A 16,287-nucleotide genomic window follows, 5' to 3' on the forward strand; every position below is an offset into this window, starting at 1 on the left:
ACTTAGCATAACACCCTCCAGTTCCATCCACGTAGTTGCAAATGGCAAGATTTCATCCATTTTGATTGCTGAGTAATACTCCATTGTATATATACACCATATTTTCTTTCTCCATTCATCCATCGATGGACATTTGGGCTCTTTCCATACTTTGGCTATTGTTGATAGTGCTGCTATAAACATAGGGGTGCATGTGTCCCTTCAAAACAGCATACCTGTATCCCTTGGATAAATACCTAGTAGTGCAATTGCTGGGTGGTAGGATAGTTCTATTTTTAATTTTTTGAGGAACCTCCATACTGTTCTCCAGAGTGGCTGCACCAGCTTGCATTCCCACCAACAATGCAAAAGAGATCCTCTTTCTCCACATCCTCACCAACATCTGCTGTTCCCTGAGTTGTTAATGTTAGCCATTCTGACAGTAGACCGTTTTATTATAATATGTCTTAGGGAAGATCTTTTTAGGTTAATCCTTTTGGGGAACCTATAAGCTTCATAAACTTGGATGTCCAAATCTTTCTTTATATTTGCAGAGTTCTTAGTCACTATGTCTTTAAGTTAGCTTTCTGCCCCCTTTTCCCTCTCTTCTCTTTCTGGGACTCCAGTAATGCGTGGATTGTTTCTCTTAATTGTTTCCCACAGTTCACATAAGGTTTCTTCATTCTTTTTTCTTTTCGCCCTTCTGACCAGGTAATTTCAAATGGCATATCTTTAAGTAAGTTCATGGATTCCTTCTTCTGCATGGTTGAATCCACTGTTGGAGTTCCCTATTGAAATTCAGTGCATTCAACTCTAGGATTTCTGTTTGATTTTTATCATGGTTTCTATGTCTTTGCGTTAAACTTCTCATTTTGTTCATACATTATTTTCCTAATTTTGTTTGTCTATCTGTGTTTTCTTATAGTTCACTTAATTTCTCTAAGAGGATTATTCTGAATTCTTTGTCAAGCAGTTCATAGATCTCCATTTTTAAGGGCCTTTTACTGAATCTATTAGTTTCCTCTAGTGATGTCATGTTTCCTTGATCATTTGTGATCCTTGTGGACTTGTGTTGGTGTCTGCACATCTTTACAGAATGGCTTCAGCAGGGAAACCCTCCACTAGTCAGACTCTCCAGAGACTCTGGGTGGGCCATATGGTGATGTCCGTGGGCAGGCTTGGTGCTGGAGTCCTCAGGTGTGCAAATCTGAAGCCTGGGTCAGCAGGTAGACAGGCCTGCTGCCTGGGTCCACTGGGATAGGCCTGGTGCTCGAGTCCATGTGGGTGGGCCTTGGATCCTGGGTCCATGGAGGTAGGTGAGGTACCAGAGACCATGGGGGGTGGGCCTGACAACCCCGTCTGCAAGAGCCAGCCTGACTCTGGTGCTGACTGGGAGCCTGGGTCCATGGGACTCAGCCTGAAGCCGGGTCAGTGAGGGGTTGCTTGGACCTAGGGTAAACTGGAGCCTGGGTCCATGGGAGCTGGCCCAGAGTCTGTGGTCATGGTGGCCAGCCTGGCTACATTTCTTAAACGACAGAATCACTGTGGAGACTTTGAATGTTTGAGATGGTCAGATTTAGGAGGAATCTGAAGTCTCATCTGGCCAGTCCCTTCATGTTAAAGATGAGGAAACCACAATATAGAAAATAAAATGTCGGGGCGCCTGGGTGGCGCAGTCGGTTAAGCGTCCGACTTCAGCCAGGTCACGATCTCGCGGTCCGTGAGTTCGAGCCCCGCGTCAGGCTCTGGGCTGATGGCTCGGAGCCTGGAGCCTGTTTCCGATTCTGTGTCTCCCTCTCTCTCTGCCCCTTCCCCGTTCATGCTCTCTCTCTGTCCCAAAAATAAATAAAAAACGTTGAAAAAAAAAAATTAAAAAAAATAAAATAAAATAAAATAAAAAAAAAAAGAAAAGAAAATGTCTAATCCAAGGTCACTTGGAAAAATAGTGACAGAACTGATATCTCTTGCTCCTATTCCAGTGCTCTTTGATTTATACTACCCTGTCCCAGCAAGGAATGTTATCTTAAGAGGTAAGTTTTGTAATTAAGTCCTCTCTAAAACTCATGATCTTCAACCTTGATAGATAATCCTTTTGTGGTATGAGCCTTTCAAGTTTCCCTGACATCTTAACCCATATGAGCCCGGTTCTTATTTTCCACTCCCTCCCTATACTTGGTGATTAACATACTATATTCTAATTGTTGACATTAGCCTTCCGTTACTCTTGGAATCTTTAGACTTATATATATGCTTTTGGAACTTTTGTTGGCTTTGTTTTATGACAAATACTCTTCTTTCTGTTGTGATTTCTTTTGGTGGCTACATAATTTTATTTACCAAATTATTGCATGTTGACAAATAATATGTATCCACAGCATATCCATAACTTAGAAAACGAATCTAGCAGGAACCATGACCATTATGAATCCACACTGTCTAACTAATTGAAGTGATCATAATGCATGTTTCTATTTCCATTATCTGGGACCCTGTTTTGACCTCCTTTAGATAAGAGAGTCCTAAAATCTGTCCTTTTTCTTTACTTTTGAGAATCTTGTCCTTCTCTGGTAATACTCTTCAAGGGTTTTATTTAACTTCCCTTTACTGAAAATGACCATGATCTAATTCCAGCATTTTTTCAAGGAGGAAGCACAGAGTAATGTTTGATAACTATGTGGGAAGAATTCAATCAAGAGAAGTATAGAACTTGGGAGGCTGGCTTTATCACAAGTCTGTATCAGATTAAATGTGTGTTGGCGGGGAGGGACAAGGGAAAGAAATAGTAGTTCTCTATGGAACGCTTCTCTTCCCACCTCATCACTACTGTCATTCCATTAGAAAATTAGAAAGCAGAAGGATCATCCATGTTTTCACAAATACTGTCCCTGCACAATGGCAAGCCATCACTAAGCCTTGATTCCAAATGATATAAACTTCATAGAATTTCTAAAATATAAGGAATCATCCTAAGTGACTAATTTTAGAAATCACAGCACTTGGAATTTTCGTGCTGAAGATCTGCTGATGATCTAACAACCATGCCCCATAAAATAATCCCTGTGGTGCAGGAGTTATGATCTAATGAAGATGAGACCTTTCACCACTCACTGTTACACAGTCCAGTGTAATACAGGGCTCCATACAGGATTCAGAGGAAAGTAAATGTACCTTAGGCTGCTGCTATAGAGAAATACCTGTATTTTGTTAGGGTAAAACACAAATAGGCATAGTTGGGAGGAAAATATTCCAGGTGTTAGAATCTGTAATTGCTCAGAATGGCACAGAATATGTTACTAGGAAGATGAAGAACGGACCCCTCTGGCTAGAGCATTGGGTTTATTTACATTTTTTTAAATGTTTATTTATTTTTGAGAGAGGGAGAGGGAGACACAGAATCCAAAGCAGGCTTCAGGCTCCAAGCTGTCAGCACAGAGCCCAACGCGGGGCTCAAACTCACAAACCACAAGATCATGACCTGAGCCAAAGTCAGACACTTAACTGACTAAGCACCCAGGTGCCCCGAGCAGTGGATTTATTCAGAAGGCAGTAGAAGACTGGGTTCTGGGCACACTCTGGAGAGCTTGCAGAGAGCATCCTCAAATGTGGTACCCACATTGACTTACTGAGAAAGATCGTTTTCAGAGGCCAGTCAGCTGAATGTACAGATGCAAACAGTCTGTTCAATTTGAATATGAAAATCAAAACGGAGACTGAGATTTCAGTGAACGGTGAAGTTATAATGTGTAATGATTAAATTTGTGAAATTTCGTACATCGTTTCAGGAACTGTGGGGTCAAACATGTATTCATTGATCTTTTTTTTTTTTTTTTTTAAGAAATTCATGTTACTTAACTTGTTTTTATTATGAAAGAATTTTCCATGGTCATTAGATCTGGCATCTGAATTCCTGCTGTTCTCCTGGGATCCAGAAGTAGTTGTAAAGTTATCAGACCAGAGTTTAAAGAGGAAGGCTTAACTTCTTTAGCCATTTTATATGATAAGCGCATTTACCTTCCTATTTAATTCTGTTTTCTTTTGAGCAAGCCAAGACTTCCAATTACAGCTAATCCGTTTTTCCTTTGGGAGAATCAAGTTTCTGGTCAGGTTTTAACCCACATTCTTTCCTTTAGAGCTCTTTTTATTAACACTCTTAATAATAGTTCTGCAAAACAAAAAAAAAAGATGATTTATGTGTGTGCTAACAGAAGCAATCAGAGGATGGCACAATTTCATGAAGTCAAAACCTTGTGGTTCTAGGCTTTTTTTTTTTCATATAATTAGTTTTATTTGAAAATTGTATGCTTAACAGACATAATTATTTTAAGATATTCACCATGGCAAAAATTTATCCTAACCTAGGCATTTTATTTACTTCTTCAAGGACTTTCTTCAGGGGACACCACACCTTTGATGCACGAAAACGTGCTGAGTGCGTCCACGCATGCTGTTAGTGACGATGAGTCTGCAGAAGTAAATGCTAATGATCCAGCAGAAGCCCCGAAGCCAGTTCTTCAGTATCTGTTCTCGCTTATCCGAGGTGAAGTTAAGCAGGTGGATTCAAGAGCACTTCCCCTTTGCCTTCACCAGGTACTCCATTACACTCTTGCCTTCCGCCCTCAGCATTTATAATCACGTAAAATACAGTTCTCTGCGACCGACTCTCCCCCACCTGTCCTTGGTGAGCCCGGGAGGTGGCCCTGCCTCAGTGGCTGGTGGGCAATTTAGCATGCGACTACTGGTGGCCACACATGGGCTATGGATGATCAGTCCGTTCAAATAATCACTGCCTTCCTTTATTTGGTGAATACGCTGTGTACGAATAGGAGTCTGTGTAGCAAGTGCTTAGTAAGTACCAACTGGATGCCGAAAACTCTGCTAGACTCGGGGGGAACAGAGATTCCTTAACAGTTGAGTATGTCCTCAAGAGAGCCACTGTGGAGTAGGAGCAACACTTACAGAGGTAAATAATTGTAGAAGCGTGTACTAAGCGTAGACATATATCTAAGATTCAACAAAAGCACAACACGTGTGATTAACTTTGTCCTGTGGGCATCAGCAGAAAAGAAGGTGACTCTTGAGCTGGGTTTTGTGGGGTATGCAGGTGCTCACCAGGGCGAGCTGGTTCAGGAAGACAGATCAGCTCCTGCAAAGACATGGCGGGGATGTTGTTGGAGATTAAGTTGGAAAAGAGATGGGATAGTGGGGGGCAGGGAAGCCTTGCTTCTAGGGACTGGGAGTCTTTAGTGAGGGGAGTGCCAAATCAAATTTGAATTTTAATGTTTTTTTTTTTTTTTTGAAAGAGAGACAGAGAGACAGAGTATGGGCAGGAGAGGGGCAGAGAGAAGGAGACACAGAATCCGAAGCAGGCTCCAGGCTCTGAGCTGTCAGCACCGAGCCCGATGCGGGGCTCGAACTCATGAACCGTGAGATCATGACCTGAGCCAAAGTCGGACACCTAACCGACGGAGCCGCCCAGGTGCCCCTCAAATTTTGATTTTAGAAAAATAGCTCTGCTGATGATTGGGAGGGTAAGTTAGGAGGTGAAGAGCCTGGACACTGGGAGGCGTTCCAGACGGTAGAGAGGAAGCTTTTTTACACAAGAGCCCATTCAGAAAAATGAGATATGAGCTGCATTTTATTTTTCCTTTAAAGTGAAAATAATAAAATAATGAAGAAACTGAGACTCCCTCACAAAACAAATTCCTTATAATTCTGGGGTCAGAATTTGTTTCTTCCATTCAGAGCATCTGTTTTTGGAACATCATGAGAGAAATTTGAACATAGCCAGTATGTTACATAATATTATTTATTGCTCTAATTTCTTGAGACTAGTAATAGAATTTTTTCTTGTTTTTTTTTTTTTTTTGACTATTTATTTATTTTTGAGAGAGCAAGCAGGGGTGGGGCAGAGAGAGAGGGAGACAGAATCCCAAGCAGGATCCTCTCTGTCAGTGCAGAGCACCATGTGGGGCTCGAACTCACGAACCGTGAGATCATGACCTGACCGAAACCAAGAGTCAGATGCTCAACCGACTGAGCCACTCAGGTGCTCCCCACCCCCTCCCCCCACTTTTTTTTGGTCTTTTTCTTTTTGGTAATAGAATTGTAGGTTTTGTAGTATATAGCGTCCTTGTTCTTGAGAGATACATGCCCAAGTGTTTGGGAGTAAAATGACATAGTGCCCATATTATGATATTTTCACTTATCATGACGTATGACATTTCAGTAGGAAAAAGTATGTAAGAGGGGGAAAGGCAGAGAAAGCAAATTTGGCAGAATGTCAACATTTGACAGATCTAATAAGAGGTAAATGGCTGTTGGTTTCACTCTTCTTTGAACTCTTCTGTAGAATTTTGATAAAAAGTTGAGGGAAAGGACATTTGGAGTAAAGAAGGAAATAGCAAATGTAGTCAAATCTTTTCAAGTTTATGTCACTGGGCTGTTGTTTCGTTAAAGGTAAGAAGAATGTTCTTTTCTACTCCTATATGATCCTGCAGCCGAGGCAGTTCTAGGACTGCTAGACCTTGATCAGGCCGCAAGATTATTTAAAACAATTTTTAAGTTTGTTTGTTTATGTGTCTGTTTGTTTGTATTTTTATTTACTTATTTTGTAATCTCTGCACCCAGCATGGGGCTCAAACTCACGACCCTGAGATCAAGAGTCACATGAGTGAGCCAGCCAGGCTCCTTTTACTTAATTTTTTGACGTCTCAATATAAAATTCCACCCCTAATCCCCCAGGAACATATCAGTTTGCTGAGTCCTATAGGCCGTGCTTCTTACATGTCTGAGCAATCCGTCCTCCCCTGACAGAGGGGCTTAGGGGACATGGTGGTGGTTTAAAAGTGGGGCTTTGGGCTCCCCCACTAACAGTCTCAGTGGCTTTCAGTTTCTTCTGTAAATGGCAGAGGACTCAATGAAATAATGCACGTAAAAGCACTTGACGTAGTGCTTGGTACACAGTAAGAGCCAAGTAAATGCTAAGCATTATGACTGTAGCCTCACTGTCGCTAATTCAAAGACCGCTTGCTTGGAGAGAAGGCTGGGGGTCAGCAGAGGCGCTGAGGCAGCAGGAGTGAGCTGCAGGGTGTGCTCTTCAGCCGAGAAGACTTGAATCCATCCGCCTCCCAGGGGAGACACAAATCAGGGAGAGGTGGAGGCCGTTTCGTCCATTTCAGTAACTCCCAGCAAGGCACATTGTGTCTTTCCCCTGGAATTGCTAGTTACTGACATTTTGCCGAATTTTCATGGCCCCCACCCCCTACAGACATGTATTTGCCACTGAAACACCGTAATTTTTAGGTATCATATCACATCACCCCTAAATACACACGCATGTGTTTCCCAACACCGTGGGTACCCCTCTGCGTGACCTGTATCAACCACAAGAAACGAGATGCTGGTAAAATAGTATTATTTCACGTACAGCCTGTATTTGAATTCTCCTCACGTTGTTCCACAAATGTGACTAGTTTTCCCCGAATCCAGGATCCCATGAAAGACCACACATTGCATTCGGTCGTCAAGACTCTTTAGTCTTACGTGATGGGAAACAGTCTGTGCCTGAAAAGTTTTTTTTTTTTTTTTTTTTTTTTTTTTGAAAAGTTTTTTTTTTAACTTTCGTAACATTGACCCTTATGAAGAGCCCAAGACTTCTTGTAGAATGTCCCATAATTAGGTTTTGTCTGATTATCTCTCCACGGTGTGATTCAGTTTAAACCATTTTGGACAAGGATTCTGCTTGGGTAACATTGCATACCCACTTCTCTCTTGAACCCACTCTGGTCTGGCTTTTGTCCCCACACTCTACCAAAATGACATTCTGAAGGTCGTAGGTGGCCTCCATGTTGCAAATCCGTGGTCAGTCCTCAGTTTCCATCCTGCTGGAGGCATTAGAACCTTTGACAGGTTAATCACATACTCCCATTTTGAAGCACTTTCTTTATTTGCCTTTGGGACCCTTCCTTCTTGGCTTTCACGTCTTGCCTCACTAGCCATGCTTTCTCTGGCTCGTTTGTTGAGTCCTCCAAAGATTACTCAGTTTTCAGCATTGGAGCACTTCACTAGGCAGTTCTGAACTCCGGGCTTCAGTATCTGGCCTCCCGAGGTGTCTACAGAGCATTTCAAACTTAAGATGTCCCAAATCAAACTTCAGTTTTTCTTCCAAATCTTCTGCTCTCCTAGTCTTCCAGACCCTTTTGTTAAACGGCAGCTCCATCCGTTTAGTTGCTGAGACCAAATACTTTACAGCCAAATTTTATTTACCTCCCCCCACATCCAGTTCCAGTCAGAAAGTGCTGCAGACCTATTTCCACATATGCCCGGAATCTGAGCCCTTCTTCCCTCCTTCATTGCCCCCACCCCGGTACGGGACACCGTCACATCTCACCTGGTTCTCGCAGTGAACCCCTCACTGTAGAAACCCTGTCCTCTCCCTCTTCCATGTTATCACTGTCCTCCATACAGCAGTCATTGTGACCCAGAGAAGATGTGTCACGTCATGTCAGCCTCTGCTTAGAGCCCTCTCGTGGCTTCTCATCAGAGTAAAAGCTAAAATCCCTACGTGGCCTAGAAGACCCTGCACGGTGCGGTGCTGTTCCCTGGTACACCTCAGTTTCTGAAACTCTCCCTCTTAGTCACCCCTTTCCAGGTACACTTGCCTTCTGGTGTTTCCTCAGGTATCCAAGGATGCTCTTACTTCAGGGCCTCTGGTGTCTCCTTTCTGCTCTTTCTGAGGAAACCACTAGAGGCTGCACCGAAACAAAGGACTAAACCAAGGAGCAGGATGTGAAGTAGCTGAAATTGGGGATCTTGCCTAGGAGAGAGGCGAAGGGAGTCTGTAGGTGAAGGAATGTTCTAAGACGACAGCTTTGTACTGAGGAGAGAGTAACCAGTTCCGTTTGGAGGGGATCAGAATAGTCTAGGGAGAAACTTCTATATCATTTTCCTATTTCTGAGTATTTGCTGTACCTGAGTGTATCGAGGGCAGATTTAGACTCTTGGTGATGTGTTTGGAGTTGTCTAAGTGACAAGTGCATGGAAAACTGTGTCCCCCCCCCACCCAAAAAAAAAAAAAAAAAAAAAAAGTGGGAGGGAAAAGGAAAGAAAAAAGTAACTCCAGGGAAAACAAACGGTTTTCAGGAAGGGAAAAGTAGTAAGAGTTTACTATCTGGATAGGCTCACGATAAGGTACACATTAGATGTTATCTACCCGTAACAGGCTAACAGTGTGTGTGTGGGCGGGGGGGGGAGGGGGGGGGTGTCACAGAATGTGTACATGTAGCGTGTGTTTGCAGGGCTAGGCTGAGGGGAGCAAAAGACTCAGTCCTCATCTTCTAAAACTGAAAAATCCAGAAATGACCAAAATAGGCATAATGTGTAGGGAGACACAGGTTAAAAGAAAAAAACCGGAAGGACTCTGAATGCTTGCTCCCGAAGAAAGGAGAAAAGGGCAAGAGTGGCAGGGCTTTGTGAGCACATATTATAGGGCTCTGTGACTCCATATGCCACAGGCACACACGGTTTTAATGAAAATAACTGAAAGGAGACACTGATCATTCAAACATAAGGTGAGGACAGCCTGGGGGTTACGGTGGCGGCGATGGATACGGAGAGGGATGGATCGCAGTCCTCTTGAGGGGACAGTCACTAGGATTTGGTGGGGGTACAAAGCAGATGAGAGAAGTCAGAGATGACCAGGAGATGCGGCTGGGCGAGTGGTGGTACCATTAACAGAAATGAGGAATTGGAGAGGGAGAGTCCCTTATTTTGGAAGTGATGTATCATTGAATATGTGCTAAAGGCTGTTGGAAACATGACTACAGTTACATCAGATACATCCTTGTATTTTTAGCTCTTGAAACTCTTGAAGATTCCACTTAAAAATTCTTGTTCTCGGTATGAGTAATCTTTCACACACTTATTTAATATGACTGCAGGCTAGCTTTAAGTATATAACTGAACTCACAAACTTGGACGCCTTTCATATAGAAGTGGGAAGGGAAACACCAAGCTGGGTGCTCTGTGCTCAGTGAGTTGATACTGAACTGGTGTCAGACTCAGACAGGAAATCGATGTGCTGGGATCCTTGAAGCCAGTCTCTGTGACTGGGGTCAAAAAATACACCTTCCTACTTCCCTTTTCTAGTTCCTGGTAGGTGACTTAAAACTGTTGCCCTCCCAAAGTGACTTTCAGCTTACTTCTTCCCATGATTCTACTCTGCATCTTGTACTTCTGGGTCAGACTCAGACTCAGAAACCATTCTCAGCACTTGCTGCTGTGTGTTGACCACTACGCTAGACACGTACTCCCTCATTACCCTTTACAGCAGCCTAGCAACCTGGTCTCAGAGAGTTGTAGTTGTTACTGTCCCTGTCGGACGGATAAGGGAAGCTGCGGCTTGAGACATGAGATGACATATCTGTCCAAGGTCACATGGCCAGTGGTAGCAAAGCTTGGACCAGAACACAGGTCAATTACTCACCTCCACACTCCGCGTTCTCTCTGCCATTCCAGGCTACCTCCAAGATTTAGACCTGGGATATCAAAGGAGAGCCAGTCTTCTCTTGGCCTGCTAGACTGGCCAGGGGCGGGCTTCTACCGGGGCAGTGTATTTATTTTCTCAGATGCCCTTTCACCTGGAAATGCCTTTTACTTTTGAGGCATTGGGTCTCATGACCCTCTCTCTGTGGTTGCTTTTAGGTTACTGGAACTGTCACAGAAATCTGGAAGCTAATTGAAATGTATATTTCTGTAGTGCCAGAAAGTCTGGTTTGTAAGCGTGTGCAGCTTTTTATAAATGACTGTGCCAGTGGTGCACAAATGCAGCAGGCAAGGAGAATAGCTTTGAAGAGCCAGAAATCTAATTGTCGTGGGCAACCAGAAACCGTGTTGGATGTGATGGGTAGTCGATTTTTCACGAGAAGTTGATAAACGAAATGACACTGGTTTCTGTTAGTTGTAACCCAGTGGTGCTCACCACTGCTGGCTCATGAGAACCACATCCAGTGACGTCCATCATGCTGGGAGCTCAGGATTGGCCGTGATGGAAGTATTGACACCACAGAAACGAGCAAATGCTACAAATCAGGGCTCTCTCCAGCACTCAGGGGCCAGAGGTTAGACACGGACCAGCACACTGCTGGTTGTAGTATATGAAATTCTTGTTTTGGGAGTAAAAAGTGGTCAAATATTGACAATCTGCTGTGGTTCCAGTAGGACCAATATAGCACACCTTTAGATTGATGAGCTGATAAAGACAAGCAGTTTATCCTTTGCAGAGTCCTGAGAATAGAAAATAAGTGTGGGCTCAAGCTTTAGGTGAAATTAAAACTTGACAGAGAAGTGATTGAGTCCAGTTACGTATGTCGCCCATAGAAAAATGTTAGAGCTGCCGTATAAATTTTAAGCTAGGCAAATATTTTCTTTTAAAAGTATGCTGTTGCCACCATAGGACTTGGGGGAAAACATTCCTCTTTGTTGCTTGATTATAGGTTTGACAAGGACTTCATTGCTCTTTGCATTGGCAGAGAGCTGGAAAATGGAGATAGGGATCTATAAATGGAACACCTTTTTTAACTAGAGACTTAGTAAGAATGAAACGGTTTTACAAGTGTAAAGGACTTATGTGAAATACTCTAAATATGACAACAGTTTATGCAAATGTTTCTCAGTGAATACTTTCAGTTTTACTGTTCTGTTAATGCCATATCTAAATAAAGATAGAAATAAAAGATCCCCGCGTTTTTAGAGGCCAAGAATTTTTCAATTGAAGTATGCGTTAGAATGAATCTGGTAACTGATCAGCCTCGACTTGGTCCAGATCCTGAGGCTCTGGACCCCCCCATCCAGTGCCCTTTATACTGTGTGGCACTTTGTATATATTCCAGCCGTCGTTGCTCAACGTTTAGCACTATTGGCCTTTTGTGAAATATCGAAAGAGAACCAAAAGTCAGTGTCCCGTGAGGTAGTTTGTGAAATGCACATGAGTCTCATGTGACTTGACGCCTTTTAACTTTGTGATTTACAATACATAGTCAGTCACTCTTTCCCTCGCCCTATATCTTTACAAGCCCCTGTAGCGTTTTCCTCATTCGTTAGAGTTCTTACTTCTAAACTCTAACAAATCGGTGAAGTTTGCTTTGATGTGAAGTAGAGTAGGAAGAGAGGTTGTGTAAAGACCAAAGAACATCTATGTTTACTCTGCTTGTGATAAGTGACTTCAGAAATGTGTCCTGTGCCTACAGTCAGATTTCTTCTCATCTGGTGAATAAGAGTTTTCTTAGTTTGATGACATTCTGAGAGTGTCAAGGTCTTGATGTTTTCCAGGTTTGCCTTTTCATCCAAATATGAATCTAATTTCCTGTGTTTGTTTGTTTGTTTGTTTGTTTGTTTGTTTGTTTGACAGATAGCAGAGTCCTATTTCCAGGAGGAAGACTGTATCCTTTTCTTAATTTCAGGAAGAAATTCATAGGACTGACTCATAGAGAACTGCCCATGTTTTTAAAATTGAGATTTACATACAACATGTTTATGTCTGTTGTTTTCAGTGGGTTTTAACAGCTGTGTCCACCCATGTAACCACCTCAGAAAGCAAGATGTAGAGAATTTCTGCTACTCCGGAAAATTCTCTAGAACCACCCAAATTTGACCTGACATGTAGAAGCCCAAATTTTACCATAATATCAATATTTGCGTGTTTAGGAGAGGGGGAGAGAAGCACATTCCTGAAAAGTATAATTTGAAAATCTATTGGATTTTCTTTCTTTTGAATTAAAACAGAAGTCCAAGTCAAGTGATATTCATTTGGCCATACTACACCTGGTAAATCTCAGGACTTTCTTATTATAACTTCTGGCTGCAAAAGGAAGACCGAATTCTTCATTTGTAATAGAAACAGGATAGATGCTGTCAAGTGAGACCGCCCAGGCAGGAGCTTAGCTTCTCTATCAGAAACATTTCTTCCCCCAGTTTTCCACTTGGCCTTTTTATAAATGGCTTCTCTTTTTCAGGGATGGCCCAATATCTACTCTCTAGAAAGAATGTGCCCTAAACTTACCTGTATTTCCCCATTGGTGCAATGTGTTTCTCCTGCTAACTTTGTTGACTTTTACCACGTCTCTAAGCAGACTGCGGGAGAAGCAGCTATTATCCCTGTCAGACAAACTGTGGAAACTTGAGACGGTGGCAGTTCATGACTAAGCGTGTGGGAAATCTAATTCTGGTGGAAATGTGGCTAGAACGCTTTTCTAACCAAATAGTGAGTACTTCGTAGTGCATGAAGACCAGCACCCACATCTCGGGGAGCTTCTTGGTATGCGAATCCAGGGGCCTGAGAATCAGAGCTTCGGGGATCCGACCCAGGAATATGCATTTTGGCAAGTTTCCCAGATACTGTTTGTGTCCAATAAAGTTTGAGAAACATTGGTGTACTTTCGGGCAGAGGGAAATGGAAAATGGAATCACCCCGCTTCCCCCTGGCCTACTTGATGATCCCCCGCCTAGGCGGTGGATAAACCTCGGTTATCGTGGGAAGGGCAGAAAGCTAAACAGCGAGTTTTTTCTCTTCCTTCTTTCTGGGTCAACATTTAGAACAAGGCCCAAAGGAAGATAGACAGCTGGACAATTTATCACGACCTCCTATGATGCTAAATGCATGATACGGATGGAGAAGGCGGAAGTTTATACGAAAATCCCACAAAAGAGTAGACGCACGTAATTATGAGAATCCCTCTGGCCAGTTGGGTAAATTTCCACAAAAGACCCATATAATGTTGTGCTCTGTCCTTGTTCAGGCGTGTAACCCTTTGGTGTTGTGGGAGAAAAGCCTTCGGTGGGAAGTAAGTCGAGGGTCAAGGTGAGTGGATTATCAGGAACACACCTGACTTAGTAGCACAGTTGCTTGACAGAAGGTGATTTAAGGGGGAAAAATGGGAAACACTTAGACTCTAGGATTCCCTGTGGGTGCTGTTTCCAATTACATTACTTTTAATTGATTCTTCTAGAGATATATTCGCAAGCAGGCATTCCTTCAGCATTAAAACCTTTTTGTTTCTGTTTGCTGCTGGAACGGAACCCACATAACTATGGCATCCCACGCTGTATGAAAACTTACCTACTCCAAAACCAGGAAACCCTACTTAAAAAGATTTGTTTAAACCTAAAAATATTTAGACTCCTTTCGTTTTTTGGTAAGCTCCAAATTTCCCAATTTCCATAGAACATTCTTCTTAAGATATTAGGCTAAATGTAAAGAGTCCAGATTTCTATTTTCCTCAAATTTTCTATTCAGATGAGAAAGCAATGAAGTTCATTCAGCTTGAACGACTGTATCATGAGAAATTGCTCGCAAACCTCTCTGCCATTCAAGAAGAGTGGGGTAAGTACGGACTGACATGGGATGTGCAATTATCAGTAATCTAGCATGTTCCTATCTGGACATTTAACATATTTGACCTGGTTTTATAAATCAGGAAATAGATGTTTCCACATTCAAGTTAATGTTGCAAAGAAGGTATCATTTTTACCCCAAGTCCGGGTCACTGTGAGAAAATTTCTCTCTTTGTGTTTTGCTTTTCCTATCAATGGCAAGAAGAGAACACTTACAACTCTGCATTTCTTCTGATCCCCTGGCAGGGCCTATTGGCTAATTTAGTCTCTGGGATAGTATTTACTCCTACCGAAAAGTAATCACTTAGCTATTTGTAACTGTGTTAACTTGGGTTGTGTGAGGAGATAATTTTGCATGGTGATCTTTATCAGTGACACCAGTCAACTACTTTTGCCCTCCTAAATATGTTTCGTAATCGCCAGTAATTAACAAATATCTTACATTTAGAAACAAAATGGAAAACTGTACAGCCACATACAGTTACATCTGTAAGGAATTCAGAAAAAGGATTTAATGGTGAAGATTTTGAACGGCTTACTAAATTTTGCACAACACATCAAGAGTAAGTACATCAGTATTTGTGTAGAATGAGTTGGAATAGAGCATTGAAGAAGCATTGTAGCACTGAATATTTGAAATCCATGATCCATTTTTTATTTCTTTGTTAATATTTTCAGCTGGAGAAATTAAAGCAGGTAAAATGAAACGATTAGGTTTCTTCCTTAGCTTTTATCTCAATTTCTTAGCCTGAGCATTGTAAGAGTTCAACTTTACGTAAGTTCGAAGCACCTTCTGATCAGAAATTGTAAAATGTAACATCTAATTTTGGTCTCTTTTTGACTAAGAGATTAGGTGATTCAAATGGAAAAAAAAGCGTGTATTAGGATTTTTTTTATTGTAGTTGTTTGCCAGTGTTTGTATGTTGTAGAAAAAAAAACAACTGTAAGATTTGTCTACTAGTGGGAAGCAAAAACAGTACAATATTTAACCAAAATACTACAGAAGGAAAGCTATGTTTACCATATAATTTTTTTATATTTACCAGATAATTTTAAATTGCTTTATTTGTATCAAATTGGATTTTTAAAACTAAATTGTAGTGATAACAAAGCACTTGCATAGATTTTTTGAAATCATTATTTTAAGTCTCGAAATTCTCAAGGTGAGGGGGCATGACTGTCTTCAAACGAATGCAGATTTCTGAGATGCACAACATCCTCCATTCAGAAGCTGAAAGGTTCCATTCTGTTGATAACTTCATATCCTTTTCCTCCAGAATCACAGAGTAAACTGAAACTCAGTTTGTTAATAATGCAACAGACCCAAGTAATTGTTGTTTAGCTCAGGTAGCAGATGGTTGTTTTGGGGTCTGATTATTTTGGAGATCAGCCTTTAAAGAATCACTGTGGATTCAGAAATGATGCTCATTCACCTCTCATGGTAACAGTTGCCTTCTGTTAATTTGAACCTTTGAAACAGTATTTTTAGGGACTGTGCATTATAACCCAGTTTCTTAGCATGTTATAAATAGATCAACTTTCAACTTCATAGAGGTTTAAAATAATGGAATCTTTACAAATAGATAAAGGGGGGATTGTTTGTTTGTTTGTTTGTTTGTTTGTTTGTTTTAACAAGGCACTGCATGTGGCAGTCTGCCCTTTTTTTTTTTTTTTTTTTTTGTAATGTTTATTTATTTATTTTGAGAGAGCATGCATGCATAGGCGCAGGGGATTGGGGCGGGGTGGGGGGCGGCGGGCAGAGAGAAAGGGAGGAAAAAATCCCAAGCAGGCTCTGCACTGTCAGCGCAGAGCCCAACATGGGGTTCAAACTCATGAGTCAGATCATGACCTGAGCCAATATCAGGAGTCAGACACTTAACCACCACCCAGGTGCCCCAGGAGATTGTTTTCTTACTTTCA

At 41.9% G+C, this 16,287-nt stretch overlaps 1 protein-coding gene across 4 annotated transcripts in view; it reads left to right on the top strand.

Annotated features, from left to right (window-relative positions):
* CNST (consortin, connexin sorting protein) overlaps positions 1 to 16,287 on the top strand; it is a 118,643-nt gene that overhangs the window by 70,805 nt on the left and 31,551 nt on the right. For 3 of the 4 annotated variants that reach the window (XM_019422396.2, XM_053909418.1, XM_053909419.1), the window contains exons 3-7: positions 1,959 to 2,009; positions 4,361 to 4,566; positions 12,386 to 12,416; positions 14,270 to 14,356; positions 14,816 to 14,930. In XM_019422396.2, coding sequence (XP_019277941.2) covers positions 1,959 to 2,009; positions 4,361 to 4,566; positions 12,386 to 12,416; positions 14,270 to 14,356; positions 14,816 to 14,930 — 490 coding nt within the window. The remainder of the gene's footprint in view (positions 1 to 1,958; positions 2,010 to 4,360; positions 4,567 to 12,385; positions 12,417 to 14,269; positions 14,357 to 14,815; positions 14,931 to 16,287) is intronic. The other variant, XM_019422404.2, reaches the window with a different exon arrangement.

The sequence above is a fragment of the Panthera pardus genome, unplaced genomic scaffold, assembly GCF_024362965.1.
Source record: "Panthera pardus isolate Hobbes unplaced genomic scaffold, ASM2436296v1 HiC_scaffold_21, whole genome shotgun sequence".
In the NCBI taxonomy this organism is placed as follows: domain Eukaryota; kingdom Metazoa; phylum Chordata; class Mammalia; order Carnivora; family Felidae; genus Panthera; species Panthera pardus.